We start from the raw sequence: 21,286 nt of genomic DNA, 5'->3' as shown, positions 1-21,286 counted from the left end.
TGAGTGGGGGAGGGGCAGAGAGAGGGAAACGAAGAATCCGCAGCAAGCTCCAGGCTCTGAGCTGTCAGCACAGAGCCTGACACGGGGTTCAAACTCATGAACCACAAGATCGTGACCTGAGCTGAAGTCAGATAGTTAACTGACTGAGTCAACCACGTGACCCAGCATAATGTATATATAAGGTGTCTGGTGTGTAAGATTTCAACGTATGTTAACCCCTGGTATGGTCTGAATGTTGGTGCCCTGCCTGCTCAAATTCCTATGTCAAACCCTAGCCCCTAAGGTGAAGGTGTCAAGATGTGGGGCCTTTGGGCCCTACTCCCAAAGCAGGTGAGGGTAGAGCCCCACTGAAAGGGATTGGCGCCCTTAGAAAAGAGGCCCCAGAGAGCTCCCCCTCTCCTTCCATCATAGGATGCAGACAGAAGTCAGCAACCTGTAACCGAAAAGCAGGAAGGCAGGCTCCCCCCAGAGCCAGACCACGCTGGTCTGGATTCCCAGCCTCCAGGACTGAGAGGAATCAACATCTGTTGTCTATGAGCCCTACCCCGTCCGTGGTATTTTGTTATAACACCCTGAGTGGATGGGGCCACCGTTACCAGTGTTAACTCGGGGAACTTATTTTCTCTACTGCTTTACATCACTTTTCAAATGAAGTAATTTCAATTAGTTCCTCCATCCATAAATCCAAAATGAGTTGAATGAATAAACATGCAACAAAGAGCTGTCAAGCAGTAAGTACAAGTAAGGCATAACGGGGATTTAGGTGACTCAGGAACTGGAACTCTCCTCTCTTCGGGAAGCTATCAGGCTGGCAGAAACAGAGACAGAGAGGACACAGATAACTAAATAAACATTGGAACGCGGGTGGGCCGGAACACGGGGCTACCTCACACAACTGCTAAGTTTGGGAACTGCACACCTCCCGGGGAGACATTTGAACGGACAGTAAGTGAAGGGTACCCTTAGAGTTGGGTGGTGAGCAACTGTGCAACTGTACGGGATGGCTCTGCAAGGAGACACAGAAAAGCTACAGGAGTGGAAGAGGCTACTTCTCCACGGTGGAGAATCTAGGATGTTTGCGTGGACTGCGTGGCTGTTAAACCAGACATTCAGGTAAGAAAAGGTGGGAGGATGAAGGCGTTCTGCAGGGGTGACAGAATCAGGAAAGGGACAGAGGCAAGGAAGTACACAGCATGTCTATGACGGAACAACAGTTTTACCTGGGTTGACCACACTGCTGCATTTGGTGGACACCTCCCGCATGCCAGGAATAGGGAGGATAAAAAGAAAAAATGAAAGTCCTAACGGAAGGCTGAGCCAGCGTGTGTGACCTCTTAAGATCCATGACTTTCATTCTGTAAGAGAAGGAGACCCAGACAAGACTTGGGTGCCGAGCAGGAAGGAGATCAAAGCTGTAATTCGGGACATTAATCTGGCAACAGAGCAGAGGATGCGCCAGCATGGAAAGAGCAATAGGCCCACAGAGGGCACGGAGAGCGCTTGTGTGAGGCCTTCCCCTTACAAGCTCTCACTCTGGTCTATTGCAAGTATCTCCCCAGAATGAAGAATCAATGCAGAGAGACACTTAGCTCATCTTTAGGGCAAAACTAGCTGTTTGCTTGGCCAAAGGGGTCCATGTGCCTCATTAGAAGACTATGAAAATGTTTAATCAGAGGGCACACCAGGGTCCCCAGTCCAGGGGACCATGGGGGACCTGGCATTTTGCTGACGATCTCCGCAATCCAACACAGCTCACCAGCAGCCTGGTCTCACTCCCTGGAGGCAGAATGCCTGGAAAGGCTCTACTGAGCTCCGCCTTCCACACCACCGTGAGAATGAGGGTCCTGTCAACCACACCTCTCGGCAGCCACAGGACAAGCATGTGAAAACACTGCCCAGACCACTTTGTTTCAAGTTTCTGTGTAAACCAGAATGTTTCCCTTGAGCTTTAATCTATAAATCCAACCATCAACTAGATGGTCCCACCTGCATGCCCACAGACCACTCAGAATCAAGATGGCCTAATTACAACCCTCCTAATACCAGGTTACTACGAGTTTTGCAGACTGTTTAGTACCCGTCTTCCCTCAAGAATGTAAGCTCCATGAGGACAGACATTTGGCTGTGACTCATGGTGCAGCCTAGCTCTCAGAACGACACCGGGCATATTAAATAGGGGCCTCTTATACATGTCTGTCTTCTGGGATTCCCTGCCGGGGCTAAGGCACATCATTTAACATGGGAGTACTGCTTGGGCTCCTTCCCGGCCCATCTCCCACACCCCCTATCAATTCCATGCCCTGAGAGGCAGCTCAGCCCAGTGGTCAGGAGCCAGATCTCTACAGCCAAATTGCCTGGCTGCTTCTTATCATGGTTTGTCACAAAGTAATGATATGAAGTTGAGCAAGCCACTTAGTCTTAGAGTCTCAGCTCCTTAGGTTGTTATTATCAGATTGACTTAAAATATATGAAGCACTTAGAATAGTGACCCACAAAGAGTAAGGACTTAACACGCATTAGCATTTATTAGCCTGTCTGCTCTTTGGTGAGATCTCATCAATATATTCACCCCTTCTCTCATAGGGTCTCTGTGCTGGTTCCCTCCAAAAGATCCTCTGTCCTGTAAGCCCTCAACTCCCTCCAAAATGATCACACAACCCCCTGCTCACTGTACAATGAGTCGCGTCCAGCCTCCTGCTTGGAGCTGGCAGGACCTTTGATAATCTCACCCTGTCCACCTCTCCAAGCTCACGTCTTCCTACTCCCTCCTCAAACTTGCATTCCAATCATTCTCTTGCCCAGACCTGCATGTGACCAATTCCTCTCCCTCTTCAGGAATAAAGAGTGACCTGCTCAGGGAGGCCCTTCATGGCCATTCCCTCCAAAGTGCCCCCTCCCTCCCCTATGGCTCTCCACCACCTTGCTTCTTCCTAGCACTTCCTTTTATTTTTATTGTTTAAAAACTTTTTTTAATGTTTTATTTTTGAGAGACAGAGAGACAAAGTATGAGCAGGAGAGGGGCAGGGAGAGAGGGTGACACAGAATCCCAAGCATGTTCCAGGCTCTGAGCTGTCAGCACAGAGCCCGACGCGGGGCTTGAACTCACAAACTGTGAGATCACAGCCTGAACTGAAGTAGGATGCCTAACCGACTGAGCCACCCAAGCGCCCCATCTTCCTAGCACTGCTTAGCACTGGAAATCTCTACATTCATCTTCAGGTCTACCTCCTGCCCACCCACTAGAATGTGAGCTATGTAGGGTGGAGTTTCGCTATTTCACAACACACCACCCTCATTTTCTCTCTCTACAAACCCAGTGCTAAGCAAGTGCCTAGTTGTGGGTACAGATTAATCCCATTTTCCTGCAGACTTGTGTGCTTGCTGTCTCTCTTCCTTAACCGCGTTCATGTTCCCTCCCTACCTGCGCTTCTAGCCTTCTGTGGTCAAGTTTCAGCACCACTGCTCCGGGGAAGCTATTCCGCTAGACCAGATGCCCTTCTTTGTGCTTCTCATGGACGCCGGGGCTCAAAACACATGTGACCCCAATAATCTACTGACACTCACTTCTCTGTTTCCTGCTAGGTGGAGTCTAGGCATTGGGATTGTATTTTGTGAATAATCTTATCCTCAGAGTTTCAATAGCCCCTTGTAGATGTAACATCCAGTACCTGTTTATTGAAAGAATAAATAGACAATAATTACCAAAGAGATCCAAATGTTCTCACAGTTTGACACAGTTACCTGGATGCTACAAGTAGAGGCACTTACAAGAAAATGATGGAGCAAATCTTTTAGCATTGGGTTATAGAATGGTTTCTTTTTCTTTTTTTAATTTTGTTTTCATGTTTATTTATTTATTTTGAAAATTTTTTTATGTTTTTATTTATTTTTGAGACAGAGAGAGACAGAGCATGAGCAGGAGAGGAGCAGAGAGAGAGGGAGACACAGAATCTGAAGCAGGCTCCAGGCTCTGAACTCTCAGCACAGAGCCCAATGCGGGGCTCGAACTCACAAACTGTGAGATCATGACCTGAGCCGAAGTTGGATGCCCCCTCGACTGAGCCACCCAGGCACCCGTCATGTTATTTATTTATTTTGAGAGACAGAGACAGAGCACAAGCAGGGGAGGGGCAGTGAGAGAGGGAGAGAGAGAGAGAGAGAGAGAGAGAATCCCAAGCAGGATTGGATTGGGGCTCAATCTCACAAATCACAAGATCTTGACCTGAGCCAAAATCAAGAGCTGGATGCTTAACAGACTGAGCCACCGAGGCATTCCAGGGAATGGTTTCTTTGACACAACATCCAAAGCACAATCAACAAAAGAAAAAATGAACTGGTTTTCGTCAGAATTTAAAACATCTGTGTTTCAAAGGACACCATCAAGAAACTAGAAAAGATAATCTCAGAATGGGAGTAAAAATTTGCAAAGCTTTTCATAAAGGACCTGTAGCCATAATATATAAAGATCTTTTACAACTCAAACACTAAGCAAGCTGATCAAAAACTGAGTGAAGGATCTGAACAGCTATTTCTCACAGAGGAGATATGATGGCCAACGAGCACAAGGAAAGATACTCCACATCGTCAGTCCACCAGGAGATGGCAATCAAAACCACAAAATACCAGTTCACAGCCACTAACATGGCTCAAACAATAATAATGAAAAAAAAAAAAGGACAATAACAAGCGTCGGTGAGGATGTGGGGAGACTGGAACCCTTATTTGTTAGTAGAGAGATGGTGTTAGTGAGAGATGGTGTAGCTGCTTTGGACACAGGTTCTTGGAGTTTCTCTAAAAATTAAGCATAAAAAGTTACCGCCGCTGAGCTCCACAGCAGTCCTACTCCTAGTTATACACAAAACCCGTGTTCACACAAAAGCTTGCACACAAACCTTTGTAGTAGCATTATCCGTAACAGTCACGAAGCAGAAACAACCTTGATGGCTACCAAGTGATGAACGGACAAACAAAACGTGCTTGAGCCACGCAGTGGAATGTTACTGGCAATGAAGTGCAATAAAGCACAGACACGGGCCACAACACGGATGGAAACATGATGCCAAGGGAAACAAGCCACTCACGAAAGACTAAATAGTAGAAGGTCCCATTTCTACAAAATGTCCAGAACAAACACATCCACGGGAACAGAAAGACAAGTGGCCACTGGGGGATGGAAGAAGGGGAAACAGGGCAAGACTCTGCATGGGTACAAGGGCTTCTGAGGGTATAGAAATGGTCTAATATTAGGAAGCAGTGATGGATGGACAACTCTGAATATTAAAAACCAACAAGCACGCTGTACACATTTAAGGAGTGAACGCTACAGTATGTGAATCAAATCCCAATACTTATTCATTTGCTTGTGATGGGATGTGACCTGTGGGTTTGGGGGAGGAAAGTAGACCCGGTCCGCTCGGTGGTCTCTGGCTTCCTTCCTCAGGGAGCTGTGTTGTACAATAAACGGTCCGCCACATGGGGAAGGCCAGCCTCTGACTGGGAGGGAAACTCAACTGGTCGGGACAAAAAAGAGCCCAATTGTGCCCACATTTGAAAGAACATCCCACAGCCCACAGCAAACTGCAATAAAGGTGGCATTTCAATCTCCAGGTGTGACTTCTGAGTCTTACTTTACTTTCAGCTCCTAGCTCAGGAAGGCGTGAATTCGTTGTGTGTATGTGTGTGTGTTTAATGTTTATTTTTGAGAGACACAGAGACGGAGCACATGCGGGGGAGGGGCAGAGAGAGACACACACAGAATCTGAAGCAGGCTCCAGGCTCCGAGCTGTCAGCACAGAGCCCGACGCGGGGCTCGAACCCATGAACCAGGAGATCATGATCTGAGCCCAAGTGGGACACTTAACCGACTGAGCCACCCGGGTGCCCCAAGGAATAGTTTTAACGATACGGCGCCTTCAAATTCCAAAATCAGCCAAAGGCTGAGAGCCTGCCACCTACTCTCTTTTTCAGTGGGAGATTAGCAAGAGTTAGACAGATGTTAACGACACATTCACACCAACAGAACTTTACCAAGGGAAGGATAAGCACTTATCCAGAATTTCTTACTATTCACACGCGCGCACACACACACACACACAAAGATAATTTCCTCGATAGATGATTCATTGTTATTTAATTTTATTTCTGTACAACATCAAAAACAGCCTTTTATACCAGCTGCCAATTATATATGCATTTGGGGAGCATTGCTTTGAGCCCATGAGAAAAGGCTTCTATGTGAACAGGCCAGAATATCTTAATATAGAACGGGTCCCATGTAGCTTGCCGGGGCCTGAACGACACAGACGTTAAGTCTGGTCTATATTCAGACCAGATCACGCTTTGACAACAAAGAAAGAAGCAAGTGCATGTTTTATCTTCAGCAGAGCCTGCAGACTTCGCTTATAATGAGCAATGCTCCTGCCGCCTCTGATTTCCTTAACTGCTCCCCTGGTCCAGGTTGGGATGCCGTAAATATGGTAATACAAAGAGCAAAGATGATTAAACTCCAGCTTTCTCCCTGCCTTTCCTTTCTTATCTTGTCAGGAATGTGCCACAGCCCCTACAAGGCAATCTAGGGTCTGCTTTTATTAAAATACACAGGGACATCTGAGCTGAAATAATCCTTAATTATTAAGTTTACAATGGAATGGCAATTTTTAGAAAAAGAAAGAGCCTGTGACAGCGGCTCCAATGCTCAGTGAATCTGTTACACTTGGAGATTTAATACAACTTATTGCAGAAAAACACAGCCACCAGAATGAGGGTTTCTCGGTGTGCGTTCCCAGTTAGAAGGAAGAGAGGTAGCACTGATCGTGTGGGAGGGTTCAAGGGCAAGTCAGCATCACATCAGAAGAGCTCTCCGTGGGAGAAATACAGAGCAACTTTCCAAAAACAAACAAACAAAAAGGCCTCATGGATTCCAGGCTTTGGCACAACCAAGGTTAGAATCCCAGGAGCATCATCTACTCACCTGTGACCTTGAACAAGCTATTTAACCTCTGTGAGCCCCAGTTTCCTCATCCATTTGTGGGGGCAGTGGCATCTACCGTACTGGGTTGGGATGAAGGTCAAATACAATGGCCTACGTGATGCCTGGTATCTGAACTACACATATCACTTTTCTTTGGCTTTACATGTACGTGCATGACCAAATAGCATAGGTATCCTACCTGTTCGAAGATATCACATGACCATAGCACTTTCTCTTTTCCCTAGGTTTACTGAGGTCGAGTTGACAAAAACTGTATACATTTAAGGTATACATTAAATATATTACGAACGTTTAAGGTGATGTTTTTACATATGTGTGGGATGTGAAATAATCACCACAATCAAGCTAATTAACTATCACCTCACAGTTACCACTTCCTTTCCTCAGTGCTTTTTTCTTAAGTTTTACAAGAACACTAATGTCCAAGCCTTTAAAACCACTATTTATTTTATGCTCAGCACCTCAAAAATACATACTTCAGTGGAGGGATGAAGGTGTGATTACAGAGATCATAGTAGCAATAACAATGTCCACAAGGTCACCCAAAATGATGATTAAAAACAGAAAGAATAATGATATTCAAAATAGTAACCCCCACCCCACCCCACCCCCCTGCCACCCCCAGTTGAGGGCTCAGACTCTGAAGCTAGACTGACTGGGTACCAACCCATATCTGAGCATCCTGCGACTCTGAGCTAGGACTTAACATGAATTCTCAGCTTCCTCATCTCTAAAAGGGGGTGATAATAGTACCCACCTCCTGGAGTCACAGGAGCATTAAATGCATTAATATCTGAAAAACACTTAGAGCAGAGCCTGATATAGAGTGACAGCTACATTTATATTTGTTCAATAAACAGAATACAGGGGTGCCTGAGTGGCTCAGTGGTTAAGTGCCCATCTCTTGATTTCAGCTCAAGTCATGATCCCAGTGTCGTGGGATCGAGCCCCATGCCGGGCTCCATCTGAGCTTAGGGTTCTCCCTCTCTCCCGTTCTATCCCTCTCCCCAGCTCCCATGCTCTCTCTCTCTCTCTCTCTCTCTGTCTCTCAAAAAAAAAAAAAAAATACAGAAATGTTTCACATAGATTATCTCTGTTGACAGTCAAGCAGGGCTGTAAGAAAGGTTATAGAACAAGCCAAAGCTCTAAGAAGTACAGAGACCTGGCTCATAGATGGCAAGACCAAAATCAGAACCTACTTCTGTTTGTTTGTTTTATTCAAATCCTAGGTCCTTCCCTTCACAAGCTAGACTCTACTTGTATAATAAGCTTAAGCCTGAATAAGCAATAACACAATTAGAGACGGATACTTGGCACAAATAGGCTGTTTTACCCTCCATCTTCTTCAGGGGCACGAGTGAAGTTAAAAAAAAAAAACAAAAAACAAAAAACAAAACAAAAACAAAAAACCAGCTGCTTGATATGCAAAGTAAGGGAAATCACCCAGCTTCTTCCTGCCAACGGGACTATACAGTGTAAGAATCAGTAGATCATTCCAGCAAACAAATATTAAATTTTTACAAGCTGGCCCACCTTCCTGCCCAGGAGGTAAACACTTAGCTACTAAGTAACTAAGTAATTTTTTTTTCGCTCTGCTCACTAAAAGCTTCGCCTCCTTGAAGAACAGCTACACTTCCCAGTTTATTTGCAAATGGGATTGGAGTTACAGGTCGTCCCCCAATTTCCTTTTAAAAGCCCTTCCATGGACACATATCGTGCTATTCTCTATGAGATAAACCCTTGTTCACATGTATTTTGTATTCATTCTTTCTCATCCACCTTTTTTCTTTGCACAATGAGATGACCCAAAATACACGTAAAGAGAAAACAAAAACAGTATCACCTTTATTTCTACCTCTCCAAACACATGAAAAATTCCGTTTTTTAAACAAAGTCTCTGCTAGTCTTTCTCCTACCAGTGTTTTGAGAATATTTGTGCACATCTGCACACATGTGACACATATGTGCTTGTATTTATACAGAATATTATGCACATGTTTTGAACTGTGTTATCACTTATTTTATATCACAAAATACAATTTGTCCACCAACTGAGAACATGGGTTACTATATAAAAGAGTGATCCACTATTTAGTCTTATTGTTTTTAAGAATGATTCAAATTAAAAAAAAAATTTAGTGTTTAGTTATTTTTGAGACAGAGACAGAGACAGAGCATGAGTGGGGGAGGAGCAGAGAGAGGAGCACAGAATCTGAAGCAGGCTCCAGGCTCTGAGCTGTCAGCACAGAGCCCAACGCAAGGCTCAAACTCACAAATTGTGAGATCATGACCTGAGCCGAGGTTGCATGCTTAACTAAGCCACCCAAGCATCTGAGTATGATTCAAATTTTTATCATTATAAGCAGTATGTCATAAAAGTGTTTTCTACAATCAGGATTATCCTTTTTTTTTTAAAGATTTTTAAAAATATTTTGATTTTTTTTAATGTTTATTTTTGAAAAAGAGAGAGAGAGAGAGCAAGCGAGCAGGGGAAGGGCAGAGAGAGAGAGAGAGAGAAACAGAGACAGAGACAGAGACAGAGACAGAGACAGAGACAGAATCCAAAGCAGGTTCCAAGCTCTGAGCTGTCAGCACAGAGCCTGATGCGGGGCTCAAACTCACAAACTGTGAGATCATGACCTAAGCCGAAGTCAGACGCTCAACTGACTGAGACACCCAGGTGCCCCTTAAATATTTATTTTTGAGAGGGAGGGAAGGAGGGAAAGAGAGGGAGAGAGAATCCCAAGCAAGCTCTGTGCTGTCAGAGCAGAGCCCGATGCAGGGCTCAAACTCATGAACTGCAAGATCATGACTTGAGCTGAGATCAAGAGTTGGATGCTTAACCAATTGAGTCATCCAGGCCGCCCAGGATTATCCTCTTAAGACAGAGTCTCTGAAGTCGTCATATAGGGTCAAGGTCTTGGGCATAACACCATAAAATTTCTTTCCAAAAAGGTTATAGCAATTTCTGGTTCTGGTAGGAGTATACGGAGTGCCTATATCACTCTTTTACTCTCTTTTAAAATCTACTATGTCAACTGTCACCAGGCATACTGCAGAAGTAAAATTGATTTGATGTAACAAAGCAAGCCTTAAATGAAAATTTGCTGAAAGTCTTGTCTGGAAAATAAATCTAATTGCTGTAATTAACAGAGAAAGCCAAAAGAAGCATCCTACACCACTATTATTACATTATTATTAACACTAGAAAGGTACTTCATTTGCCAAAGTATTTTATAACCATGTATTGGTTAATCCCCATAACGTGCTTTGAAGCAGTGAAGCTATTTATAGCTGGATTTTCTGAGCTGAAAGTCTTTCAAAAGTCCTTTTGTCTTGATATCTCCAGTCATTATCACCAGCACATCAATCCACAGACATTCTCATTGTAGAATTCCAAGGATGGGAGGGATTTAAGTGGTCATCTGGGTGAAGATCAAGTCCTCACTGATGTGGGGTGTAGAATTTTCCTAACGCATACTAAGAATTTGCTTTCTTCTCAAATCCCCAGGCCGCCACCAAAACACAGCATGCCATTGGCAGCCAATTATAAATCTATTGCTATTTTTAAATGTAACATCTTTGTGCTGCGCAGTTACTGTAGGAGTAAAAGTTTACACTCAATGGGATTCCTTAGGGTTTCGGCAACTACTGGAATTATTTGATTTGTAGCGAAGCTGGTCGGCAACTACTGGAATTATTTGATTTGTAGCGAAGCAACAGCGATAATATTTACACCCAGCAACACAAAACATTTTTATGGCTTTAACATGAGCCATAATTGAGAGGCAGCACATTTGACTGTCTGTAATCATGCGAATACTCTTCTCTTAACAGGGGGGCTTTTCCCCCCAATCAGGGAGGGACCCAAGTTTTTTACTGGTGACAAGAAACAAACACAAAAAGGCTGAGAACCACTCATCTAATTCAGTGCTTATGGGACAAAATGCCCGGTTTCAAGCAGGTGAAGGCTGACGAACCACAAGGAGTCTCAAACAACACACAGGAGTGATGGTGGTGTAGAAACGGTATCTCACTTTAAGTCAGAAGACATGAGGTGGAGCCCCACTTGGGGCTTTATTGGTATCTTTATTTGGTATTCCCATTTCCTCCTGAGAGGAGCAACTGAAATCCCAATACCAACCTGGCAGAGGTAAGAGGAGGGAACGGAGAGCCCCTCCCATCAGCCGACCGCATTCTCTACTTGTTGGTTACTCAGTGCTCCCCCTTCCCCACTTCAGGGCAGGGACTGAGCAGGGAGGAAGGCAGGGAATCTCCTGCTCCCGGGTGCAGATCAGGGAATCTGACATTTTGTGGGCCTGCTACCTGACTACAGGCACATCAGGGCACCCACCAAAAGACCCGCCCAGGTGAGTTCAGTTTAAACAGTTGAGCTAATAAATTTTGTCTTCAATCTAATAAATATCGGGGTGAACTGATTCACAGCAAGAGGTAAGTAACCTAAGCATGAAAGTCTAAAGGGTTAAAATGACCTGCTGAAAATCACTCAGCTGTAGAGTGGCATGAATGTGTAGCTGAACCAGGTCTGAGCTAGATCTATTAGTTAACTGGTTGAATAAATTTATCTTCAGGTTATTTATTAATGAAGTTCCCCAGATTCACTTGTTAAACAAGTAAACATTCATGGAGCACCTAATACATGTGAAGTCCTTTGCTAAGATACTGAGAATACAGAAATATAAGGCATGGTTGCTGTCCCCAGAAGTCCCATATTCGACTACAAAAGACAACATGAATACAGAAATAAAATACAATGTACTAAGTCCAGTAACAGAAAGATGCACAGGGTATTGTGGGCTGGGAGAAGGGGAGCCCCAGCCCAGACTAACAGGTACAGGTGGGCCTCTTGTTAAAAGGATAAGGAGGGGCACCTGGGTGGCTAGGTTGGTTAAGTGGCCGACTTCAGCTCAGGTCACGATCTCATGGTTCATGAGTTCGGGCCCCGCATTGAGCTCTGTGCCGACAGCTCAGAGCCTGGAGCCTTCTTCGGATTCTGTGTCTCCCTCTCTCTCCTCCTCCCCTGATCTCTCTCTCTCTCTGTCTCTCTCTCAAAATTAAGTAAATGTTAAAAAAAAAATTTTTTTTAAAAAGAAAAAGAAAAAGAAGGATAAGAAGTTTGCCAGGCTGGGAGGAGGAAGAGGCTGGAGGAGGTGAGAAATGGACAAATAGACAACAGGCAGGGAGAGGGTGGGAATTCAAGCAGGTCAATGTTTCTGGAGAGTGAAGTATCAGCAAGGGGAGGAGAGAGAATCACATCAGGTCCTGATGGTCTAGATAGACCACGGTGAAGAGGTTTAATTCTCTCCCGTCCACAAGGAGGAGCCAAGAAAAGGTTTGAAGAAATCAGATTTGCCTTTTTAAAAATTTTTTTTTCAACGTTTATTTATTTTTGGGACAGAGAGAGACAGAGCATGAACGGGGGAGGGGCAGAGAGAGAGGGAGACACAGAATCGGAAACAGGCTCCAGGCTCTGAGCCATCAGCCCAGAGCCCGACGCGGGACTCGAACTCACGGACCACGAGATCGTGACCTGGCTGAAGTCGGACGCTTAACCGACTGCGCCACCCAGGCGCCCCAGATTTGCCTTTTAAAGTATCACCTGGCATTGGAGAGGCTAGATCTGTGGGGACTGGGAGGCCAAGTGCAGGAGGGAGATTATGCAGACCTCAGCACTGACAGCTAGAGTCGGGCATTAACGTGACATTGATCTCTGTTCAGTTGAGATCTAAGAGCTTCTCGTGATTATTCATACTGCCCAGAACCTTCTGCATCTTGGCCACAGCCATGAATAAGCTTTATTTAAACCCTTGGTAAGAATGTTAGAACACAGCCAAGGATACTGGCTAGAACTACAAACTCAATTCTGGATACACCTTGAATAGGTCTATCAATCTATCAATCAATCAAAATAGTGAAAAAAAAAAAAAAAAACAAGAAAAGTCCTGTAAAAAAGTAGAAGCAAATGGCAGGCGTTTAACTTGGATAAGAGAGGACTTAGGAGAAGCAGAATCACTTCCAGGTGGAGGAGAAACCTGTCCTTTATGTGGCTAGTTCCACGGGGATCCACGAGGACCCACACACATTATCTACGGGTTGGAAAATTTCAGTTTAATATAAGGCAGGACTTTCCAATTGTTAGAAATGCCCAGATATGGGACAGGCTACAACTGGAATACAGCAAGCAACCTCTATGAGCTAACTAGGGCTGCATAACAAAATACCACAGACTGGGAGTGCTTAAACAAAAGAAACTTATTTTCTATGGTTCTGGAAGCCGGAAGTCCAAGATCAAGGTGCTGGCAAGGCTGGTTTCTCCTGAGGCCCCTCTCCTGGGTTTGTACATGGGGGGGTCTTCTCCATGTGTCCTCACAGGGTCTTCCCTCTGCATAAGTCTGTCTCCCAATCTCCTCTTAGTAGGACACCAGTCATACTGGATTAGGGTCCATTCATATTGCCTCAATTTAACTGAATTACCTCTTTCGAGGCCAATCTCCAAATACAGCTCACGTTCTGAGGGAGTAGGGGCTAGGGCTCCAGCAGATAAGTTTTAGGGGGACACAATTCAGTCCACAACACAACCTGTCAACAGGGATGTGTAAACAGAGAGGTCTGGTGACTGTCAGGAGAGGAAGCCAATGAAGAAATGGAAGCCTCAAATCTGAAGTGTCCTTGAAGGTCCCTTTAGGTCTAAGAGCTATAATCCTAAACGTTGTGGGACAGCACCTAACTGCTCCCGTTAAACATTATTGACACAATAATGTCCCCAGGGTTTCAGACAAAAAGCGTATTTTCACAGCCGCTTCAGTGATGCCCTTCTTTGACTCTCTCCAGAGGAAGTGTGCAGGCAGGCAGTGACACGGAAGGATCACACGCACGAGCCACGCGCCCCGGCCCCACGCACAAGCCCACAGAGAACAGTGGCCGCGCTTACCTGTGAAACAGGACAGACTTGACCAAGGTGACGACATCGCGGCTGGCGTTATATCCGGCACAGACAATAGCAACGTGGATTGTCTGGGAAGCAAAGAAAACCGGGCGAGCAGTTAAACAGATGGAAGAGGGCCTTCCTGGTGTTCCAGACCACATGAAAAATAAAAACCACCCTCATTTCTTGTTGGGATCATTAGAAAACAAAGGGCATAGTCTGCAGCTGTGGAAAATAACTTGAGGGAGTTTTATTAAGGCCTTTTTAATCGGTTTATGGAGCTATCATCATTTGGAAACCATTAAGGCTCTTTTCAATTACATTTTGGGGACGAGAGAAAGGGCAATCGGCTCACATAGGCAAACAGTGCGTCCCCTGCCCCCAAGCTGGGGGACAACGACAACTGGTCACATGAGAGAAGAAAGAAATACACCCTGAAAGGAAGCAGTGACAATCAGGGATCTCAGACTGAGAAGTGATGGCTCAGAGCTGGGAAATGTTCTCGCAAGATGACTCAGGTTAGAGGAGCCCGACCAGGCAAAGACACCAATGAACACCTATAAGGGCGCCAGCTGGGACATCGTTCCAAGAACTCAAGACAGGAGAAGTGAAGGGGACTTTATGGGGCATCTCATCTGAGCAGTTAAGAGCTCGGGCTCCGGAAAGGAATCCTGGCTTCCTCCTTTAGCCCAGGGTGACCCTGGGAAAGGTGTGGCATCTCACAGTCACACAGGGCCATGACACATGTCCTGCAGGAGGTCATGGAGCACATAAGGGAACAATACCAAGAGTGGAATAAATATGGCGCTTGGCACACAGCCTTCCGATCATAGTGATGATGTTCTCTGGAGCTGGGCTTCCCAAATGGGGTCCCCTTGGCACCCTGGTGTGCTGTCAGTGACTTACAGGGGACAAAGTCACTCATGTCCTGAAGCGAGGTCTTAAGGCTTACCAGGCAGGGCTGGCCCCTCAGGCACGACTACCCTGTGTGCTGTAGCAACTGACAAAGACTGGGAAACCCTGTTCTAGGGCAGCCCCTACAGAAAGCCATCCAGCCTCTCACAACAGCTCAAAGAATAGAGGGGTCACGCCTCTCAACGTTGTACCTTTCGCCAAAGCACAGTCCACCTTGTACTGAAACCGGCCTCCTAACAGCCACCCCAGGCTTGCTCTGTCCTGGGAGTATTGCAGAACGAGCACGTTCCCTCTAGCACCCAATACTTAATTAAGAGAGGGGCCTCCATGGGGCGCCTGGGTGGCTCAGTCGGTTAAGCATCTGACTTCGGCTCAGGTCATGATCTCGTGGTTCGTGAGTTCAAGCCCCGCGTCGGGCTCTGTGCTGACAGCTCAGAGCCTGAAGCCTGTTTCAGATTCTGTGTCTCCCTCTCTCTCTCTGACCCTCCCCCGTTCATGCTCTGTCTCTCTGTCTCAAAAATAAATAAACGTTAAAAAAAAAAAAATTAAAAAAAAAAGAAGAGCAATAAATTGCTCTCAAAAAAAAAAAAATTAAAAAGAAAAAAAAAAAGAGAGAGGGGCCTCCAGAGGTGCCCTCTCCCCATGGCATGGCTTCTGGACTCCCCATTATTCTCATCAGCCAGTTCAAAACACAGTTCTGTTGACCCTACGTACTACCTTTGCAGCTTCCTAGAAGTCTATAATTACTTCAAAGTACAAAGTTAAAAAACAATAATAAAAATAAAAAAGCAGTTCTGATATCCTGGTTGCTCCCCTACAGGCTTTCAGGATAATGACCTCTGGTTCCCAGGCCTACTTTACCACACTCCCCACCCCCCCGGACCCCCACCCCCCGCAACATCACCAGGGGAAGTTTACTCAGGCTTAGATGGGATTCGAATTCTGGAGCAGACATTCTTAACCATGATAGTACATCAGAAACACTTGAAAGGTTTATAAAATACACCCTGTGCCCCAGCCCCACCTCAGACCAATGAACTCACAATCTCTGGTGTCCAGGATCTTAAATTACTCTGCTGGAAGGCAATGGTTCTCCACAGGAGGCAAAATTCATCCCCCTCTGCCTTACCCAGAACATCTGACAGTGTCTGGAGTCATTTTTGGCTGTCATTCCTGGTGTGTGCAGGCCTACCGGCATTGAGTGGGCAGAGGCCAGGGATGCTGCTTGACCCCCCTACAAGGCTCAGGGCAGCCCCCAACATGGCATTACCCTGTCCAAAAGGTCACAGGGCTGTTGTGAGGAAACCCTGCTTTTAGAAAGAAAAAGAGAGGGTACAGGGAAACTCAGACCCACAAGCTACCAACCCGACCTTGACTCAGTCTAATTTATGCATAGTTTAATTTCTCCACCTGTAAAATGAAGAGAAGACACCATCACTTATCTCTGGATAATATCTCCAAAAGACTTGGGATGAAAGACTGTTATGCGGATGCAACCATCACCGTTTAAATCACCAAGGAAATGAATAGGAAAATGCCTGCACGCAGGAGACATAACCAGGAAGGGGACAAGAATGGATAAAAGCACGCTGAATCAAGCTCTTTGCAATTGCAAATATTTAAACATGCGGCCTCTGAGATATCAAACTTTGTCTTGGCTTCAGGGTTCAGGGGCTTTTTAAAATGGGCCCATTAAATGAAAGCACGAGCGTGCACATTCTCAAACATTTTACATAATTTTCCAATCTCTTTAGTTTCATCCAATACACCTGCCACCATGAATAAATTCATCATCTGGAGCCGCAGCAGCAAGGCCCTGCTACCAAGAAAGGCAGAAAATTGGAGCACTGTGAACATGCTCTTGGAAGAGTTCTGGGTGGTCCCAGCTTTTGTAGGTGTAGGAGTGAATGCCAAGAATGGGTCAGCGGTTAGGCTTCAGAGCAGAGAGAGTAGGGGGACAGGGATGAATGTCCCTTCAAAGAGCAGAGCCACAAATATGGTCTCACCATGATAACTTGGTTTTGAAGCTACAAAGCCCAGGTTTCAAGCGTCTCTTTGTGGTGACTTAAAGATGGCCAATAGCCAGGGTCACCTGGGTGGCTCGACCGGTTAAGCATCTGACTCTTGGTTTCAGCTCAGGTCATGATCTCACAGTTCATGAGTTTGAGCCTCACATCGGGCTCAGCACTGGCAGTGCAAAGCCTGCTTAGGATTCTCTCTCTCTCTGTCCCTCCTGTGCGTGCTCTCTCTCTCTCAATAAATTAACTAAACTAAAAAAAAAAAAAAAAAAGATGGCCAGTGGCCAAACTACTTGGACATTCATCCCATCAAAGTGAAGCATCTAAAATATCAGATTGGGTGACCACAGGCCAGTCATCAAGACTTGCTTACATTTTATATAGATGTCATACTTACCTTTACTGGTCACAAAGCTCAGACTGGGCTGGGGTGATGATCTTAATTTGTGCCTCCAAACTCACTCTTACCCTCTTTCAATTTGCTCTGTGCCTAAGTGCCTGACATTTACAGACTGAATAATTGGGCTCCCACTGCCTCTGGTTTCTGGTGGAGTTTGGTCACTGGGAGGCCTGAGGGCAAGCAGGAGAGATCAGATCCCCTGTACCTGTCAGAAACCCTCCCCCTGAGTTCTGATTCTGCTGGGCTCCATTAGGCCACCTGTCTCCTATCCCTCAGGCCCAGGGGTTCTAGTGGCTTCACCACCCTCACCAGTTCGCATGTCTGCGCTGCCTTAAACCCTTCCTGCCTCCTTCAAGAGTGCCATTGATTTCCTGCCAGGGCCTGACCAATTCCAGTGACCCTTCCTAGCCTCACATTGGTTCCGGTGGCTGGAAGGGAAGCACAGAGGACTCTGAAGCATTCATAAATAAACTGTCCATCCCTAAGCTGAAAAAAAAAAAAAAAAAAAAAAAAAAAGGCAGGAGAGCACCAATGTAACAAACTTGAGAATGTAGAAGCTGTATGTATAAACTTTAAGTAGCTTGACAAAGTTCTCAGACACATGGACGAAAAGTTCTTTCTGAGGAAGCCCACGAAGCTTCGTGCTCACTCCCTTTAGTCCTGAATCTGGCACTCAGCACATCCACAAGCTGCCCCTGAAGACATGATGTAGCTGAACTAGGTTCGAGTGAGAGACATCGACTTTTAGGACTTATAAGAAGGATTCAGGCATGACATGGGCATTCCTGGCGTCCCTGATATGCCAAGCACTATGTTGAGCTGGATGGAAAGGTGAAGCAGTTCCCCGGGATGAAGAGAAGAGGGAGAAAGCTCACCAGACAACCCCATCAAACACTGGGAAGGATCCTATGTTGACGAGATCAGAGTCCTCGCAGCCTAGAGCAACCTGCACCATCTAGGCCAAAAGGGTACCCGCAGGCTTCAGGGAGGAGAGGGCCTTCCAGTGATTGGACCAGAGCAACTGTCACTTCTGACATTCAGGGCCACCTGGGATTTGTAACTCTCTGTGTGTTAGCCTTCAAGAGAACCTGAAAAAGAACATTCTCTGTGTTCTGGCCTCCCCTCCCCCAACCCCAACACACACAAGAAAAATCTCCACAGGGTTGTCTTCTCAAATATGGACGCAGGGAAAAAGTTCCTGCTATCCCGAAAGAAACGTAGGAAAAAATTAAGGGACGGCAGACAAGGTATGGCCCCAGAAGAAGTAATTAATACTGTGCCCAGCTGTGCTTCCCCCCAGCAACACTGCGAGAGACTGTGCGATGGGAGAGAGGGCGGAACCCCATTTCAACAATGTGCTGTGAGGAGTCAGGCTGAGCCCACGTTCTGATTGTGTGGTGGGGGAGCAAGGGGCAGGGAGGCAGGACTCCAGGAGGACAGGCAGCTGGGGAGAAGCACACAGCTAGAAACAGAGGTGGAAGAAGGTTCATGGGGAGATCTGGTCTGAGCCGCGACATCAAGGCTAAGCTACTGTTTTGTGACTGAGGAGCATTCATTCAATGTCCCTGAGCCTCACTGGCTTGTCTGTAAAATGGACATAAAAATGGGCGCCCCACTGGCTTGTTGTACGCAGACAAGGGAGGGCAAGAAGGTGCACCTCGTGAAGTAATGCTGTTCACCAAATGCCTCAACAGCATAAAGAAAAGCTGTTCAGCATCGTTGTGCTTTAACCCCCTCGGGAGAGCTGGGTGGTGGCTGCAGCTCAGCCTCTGGCCAGCTGAGTGACCTTGTGCAAGTAACGTAACCTCTCTGATCCTTGGTGAATCCTGTCTAAGAGCAGTGTAGAATTTCTATATACAATAGTGCACAGGGGATACTTTCCAAGACACCCCCAGTGGACGCCTGAAACTGGATAGTACTGAACCCTATAATATACTATGTATTTTCCTACAGATACATACCCACCATAAAGTGGAAGTTATCAATCAGGCACAGTAAGAGATTAACAACAGTAACTAATCACAAAATAATTATAGCAACATACTATAATAAGTTATATAAATGTGGCCTAAGTCTCATATTGTCCTGTACTCACTCTTCCTGTGATGAAGGAAGATGAAATCGCTACATGCGGAGATGAAATGAGTGAATGACGTGCGCATTCTGACGCAGCATTAGGCTACCACTGACTTGACGAATCATCAGGAGGAGGACCATCTGCTTCCAGACCACAGCCTGACCACGGCTAACTGTAACCGTGGAAAGTGAAAGCATGGATCGGGGGGATTTCTGCAGTCTTCCTAACATCCAGCGTTTTCCAAATCTCAAGATGACGAGTGAGCGACACAGGGTGGCTAAGTGTCTTTGGCTCAGCCAGTCAGTGGCAAACCGAGGGGTTGAATTCACAGTCCTGCTGTGAAACCCATACCACCCTGTGACATACGTGACTATTAAAATGAAAGCAATGTATTGCTAACGAGCCATCTAAAATCATCTTACAAACCTCCAGGACATCCCTACTCTTCTGGGAAGCCAGTGATCGAACTCTGTTTTCTCTAAATACAAAAACCCATGGACTCAAAAGACAAAATTATCTGCATCCTGTAGAAAATAAAGGTAGAACACCTCCTAAGGTATGTCAACATTCAAAAAATTAAAAATCATTTAAAAATAAAAGTAGACATCTCCTGACTGTAATGGGACCCAAGCTGTCAGGGGCTCAGCAAGGAAGGGCAGGTGGAACCACGGGGGCTACAGGGCCAAGGATGAGGACAGGAAGGGCCACCCCTGCACTGGGGACTTCGAGCACCTTCTCCATAGCCAAGGCCTAATAAATGCACAACAAACGAATGAACCACCAGGCATTCTCCATCCTGCATATTTCTGGTCCACTTTAGGATTTTCCTGTGTTACAAAGAACAGAGTACCCTCACCCGATCAGAAATCCAAATGTTATGTGGAAGACATATTAAAGGGGCAGACTGATTTTTAGGGTGAGTCAACAGAAGTCTAACCAGGATTTGGAGCAGGTGCACTGTCTGAATACAGCCCCAAACGAACCTGCCACACATGGTGTGTGTTACATCCCTACCTAAGGTTGACCTGCCTGAGCCAAAAGCCTACCCACATTCGCCAAACCTGCAACCATTCTGCAAATGTAGACTTGAGCACCTACTACGTGCCAGACTCAACTGTAGGTGCTGGGGAAATAGCCTGGAGCAAAAGAGGGAGCCAGGCTGCATGGCAACCAGTCCACAAGAAGAAAGCCAGGAGGTGAGGGAGACCTTCTAGAGTTCACAGCCATTTGGAAGAACTTGGCTTTTCCTGTGTGTGAAAAGAGAAGCCACTTGAGGGTTCAGAGCTAAGAAATGGCATGATCCTACTTCTATTTTATTTTTAGTTTTTATTTTATTTTTATTTTTATTTTTGTTTTTTTAATGTTTATTTATTTTTGAGACAGAGAGAGAGCATGAGCAGGCAAGGGGTAGAGAGAGAGGGAGACACAGAATGTGAAGCAATCCTACTTCTATTTTAAAGAATCACTCAAGCTGCCCGTTGAGAACAGAGCATGTCTGTGTGCAGGTGCACGGGGAGGGCGGCAGAAGGAGCAAGCTGGAAGCAGAAAGGTCAGGAAGCTACTGCAATCACCTAAGCATGGTGGACACGCCATGATATGCTGCCCAAATGCCCCTTCAATGAGGTATGTATTGCCAGGAACTACCTTCCCTGCAGAGAATTGTTTGCTGGGGCAGCTACCTCTAACAAACCCCACAGAGCCTTCAGGCGCCGGTCCCAAGGGCACACCTTCATAGACCGCACATGAAACTCCGTCTCAGGTGTGTCTTACCATTGCACTAAGCCAGAGGTGCTACAGCACAGGGAGGCAGAGGTGGGGGCGGGGGGAGAAACAGCCACACGATGTATTCTTGCAAAGTCCTTGGTGATCACTTTGCAGTCAACTTCCCCAGCAGAGGAAGCAGACTATCAGATACATAAAGATTTACAATCTGTGGCAA

The 21,286-nt window shown here is 46.0% G+C and overlaps 1 protein-coding gene across 3 annotated transcripts in view; it reads right to left on the bottom strand.

The window, feature by feature from the left end:
- The window catches only part of LARGE1 (LARGE xylosyl- and glucuronyltransferase 1), a 545,419-nt gene that overhangs the window by 268,323 nt on the left and 255,810 nt on the right, over positions 1 to 21,286 (bottom strand). For all 3 annotated transcript variants that reach the window (XM_040490968.1, XM_040490969.1, XM_040490970.1), the window contains one exon: positions 13,944 to 14,026. In XM_040490968.1, coding sequence (XP_040346902.1) covers positions 13,944 to 14,026 — 83 coding nt within the window. The remainder of the gene's footprint in view (positions 1 to 13,943; positions 14,027 to 21,286) is intronic.

This window comes from Herpailurus yagouaroundi, unplaced genomic scaffold (genome assembly GCF_014898765.1).
Source record: "Herpailurus yagouaroundi ecotype Mexico unplaced genomic scaffold, PumYag 182, whole genome shotgun sequence".
Classification (NCBI taxonomy): Eukaryota; Metazoa; Chordata; class Mammalia; order Carnivora; family Felidae; genus Herpailurus; species Herpailurus yagouaroundi.
Note: the sequence above shows the minus strand (reverse complement) of the source record. Positions and strands in the feature narration are given on the sequence as shown.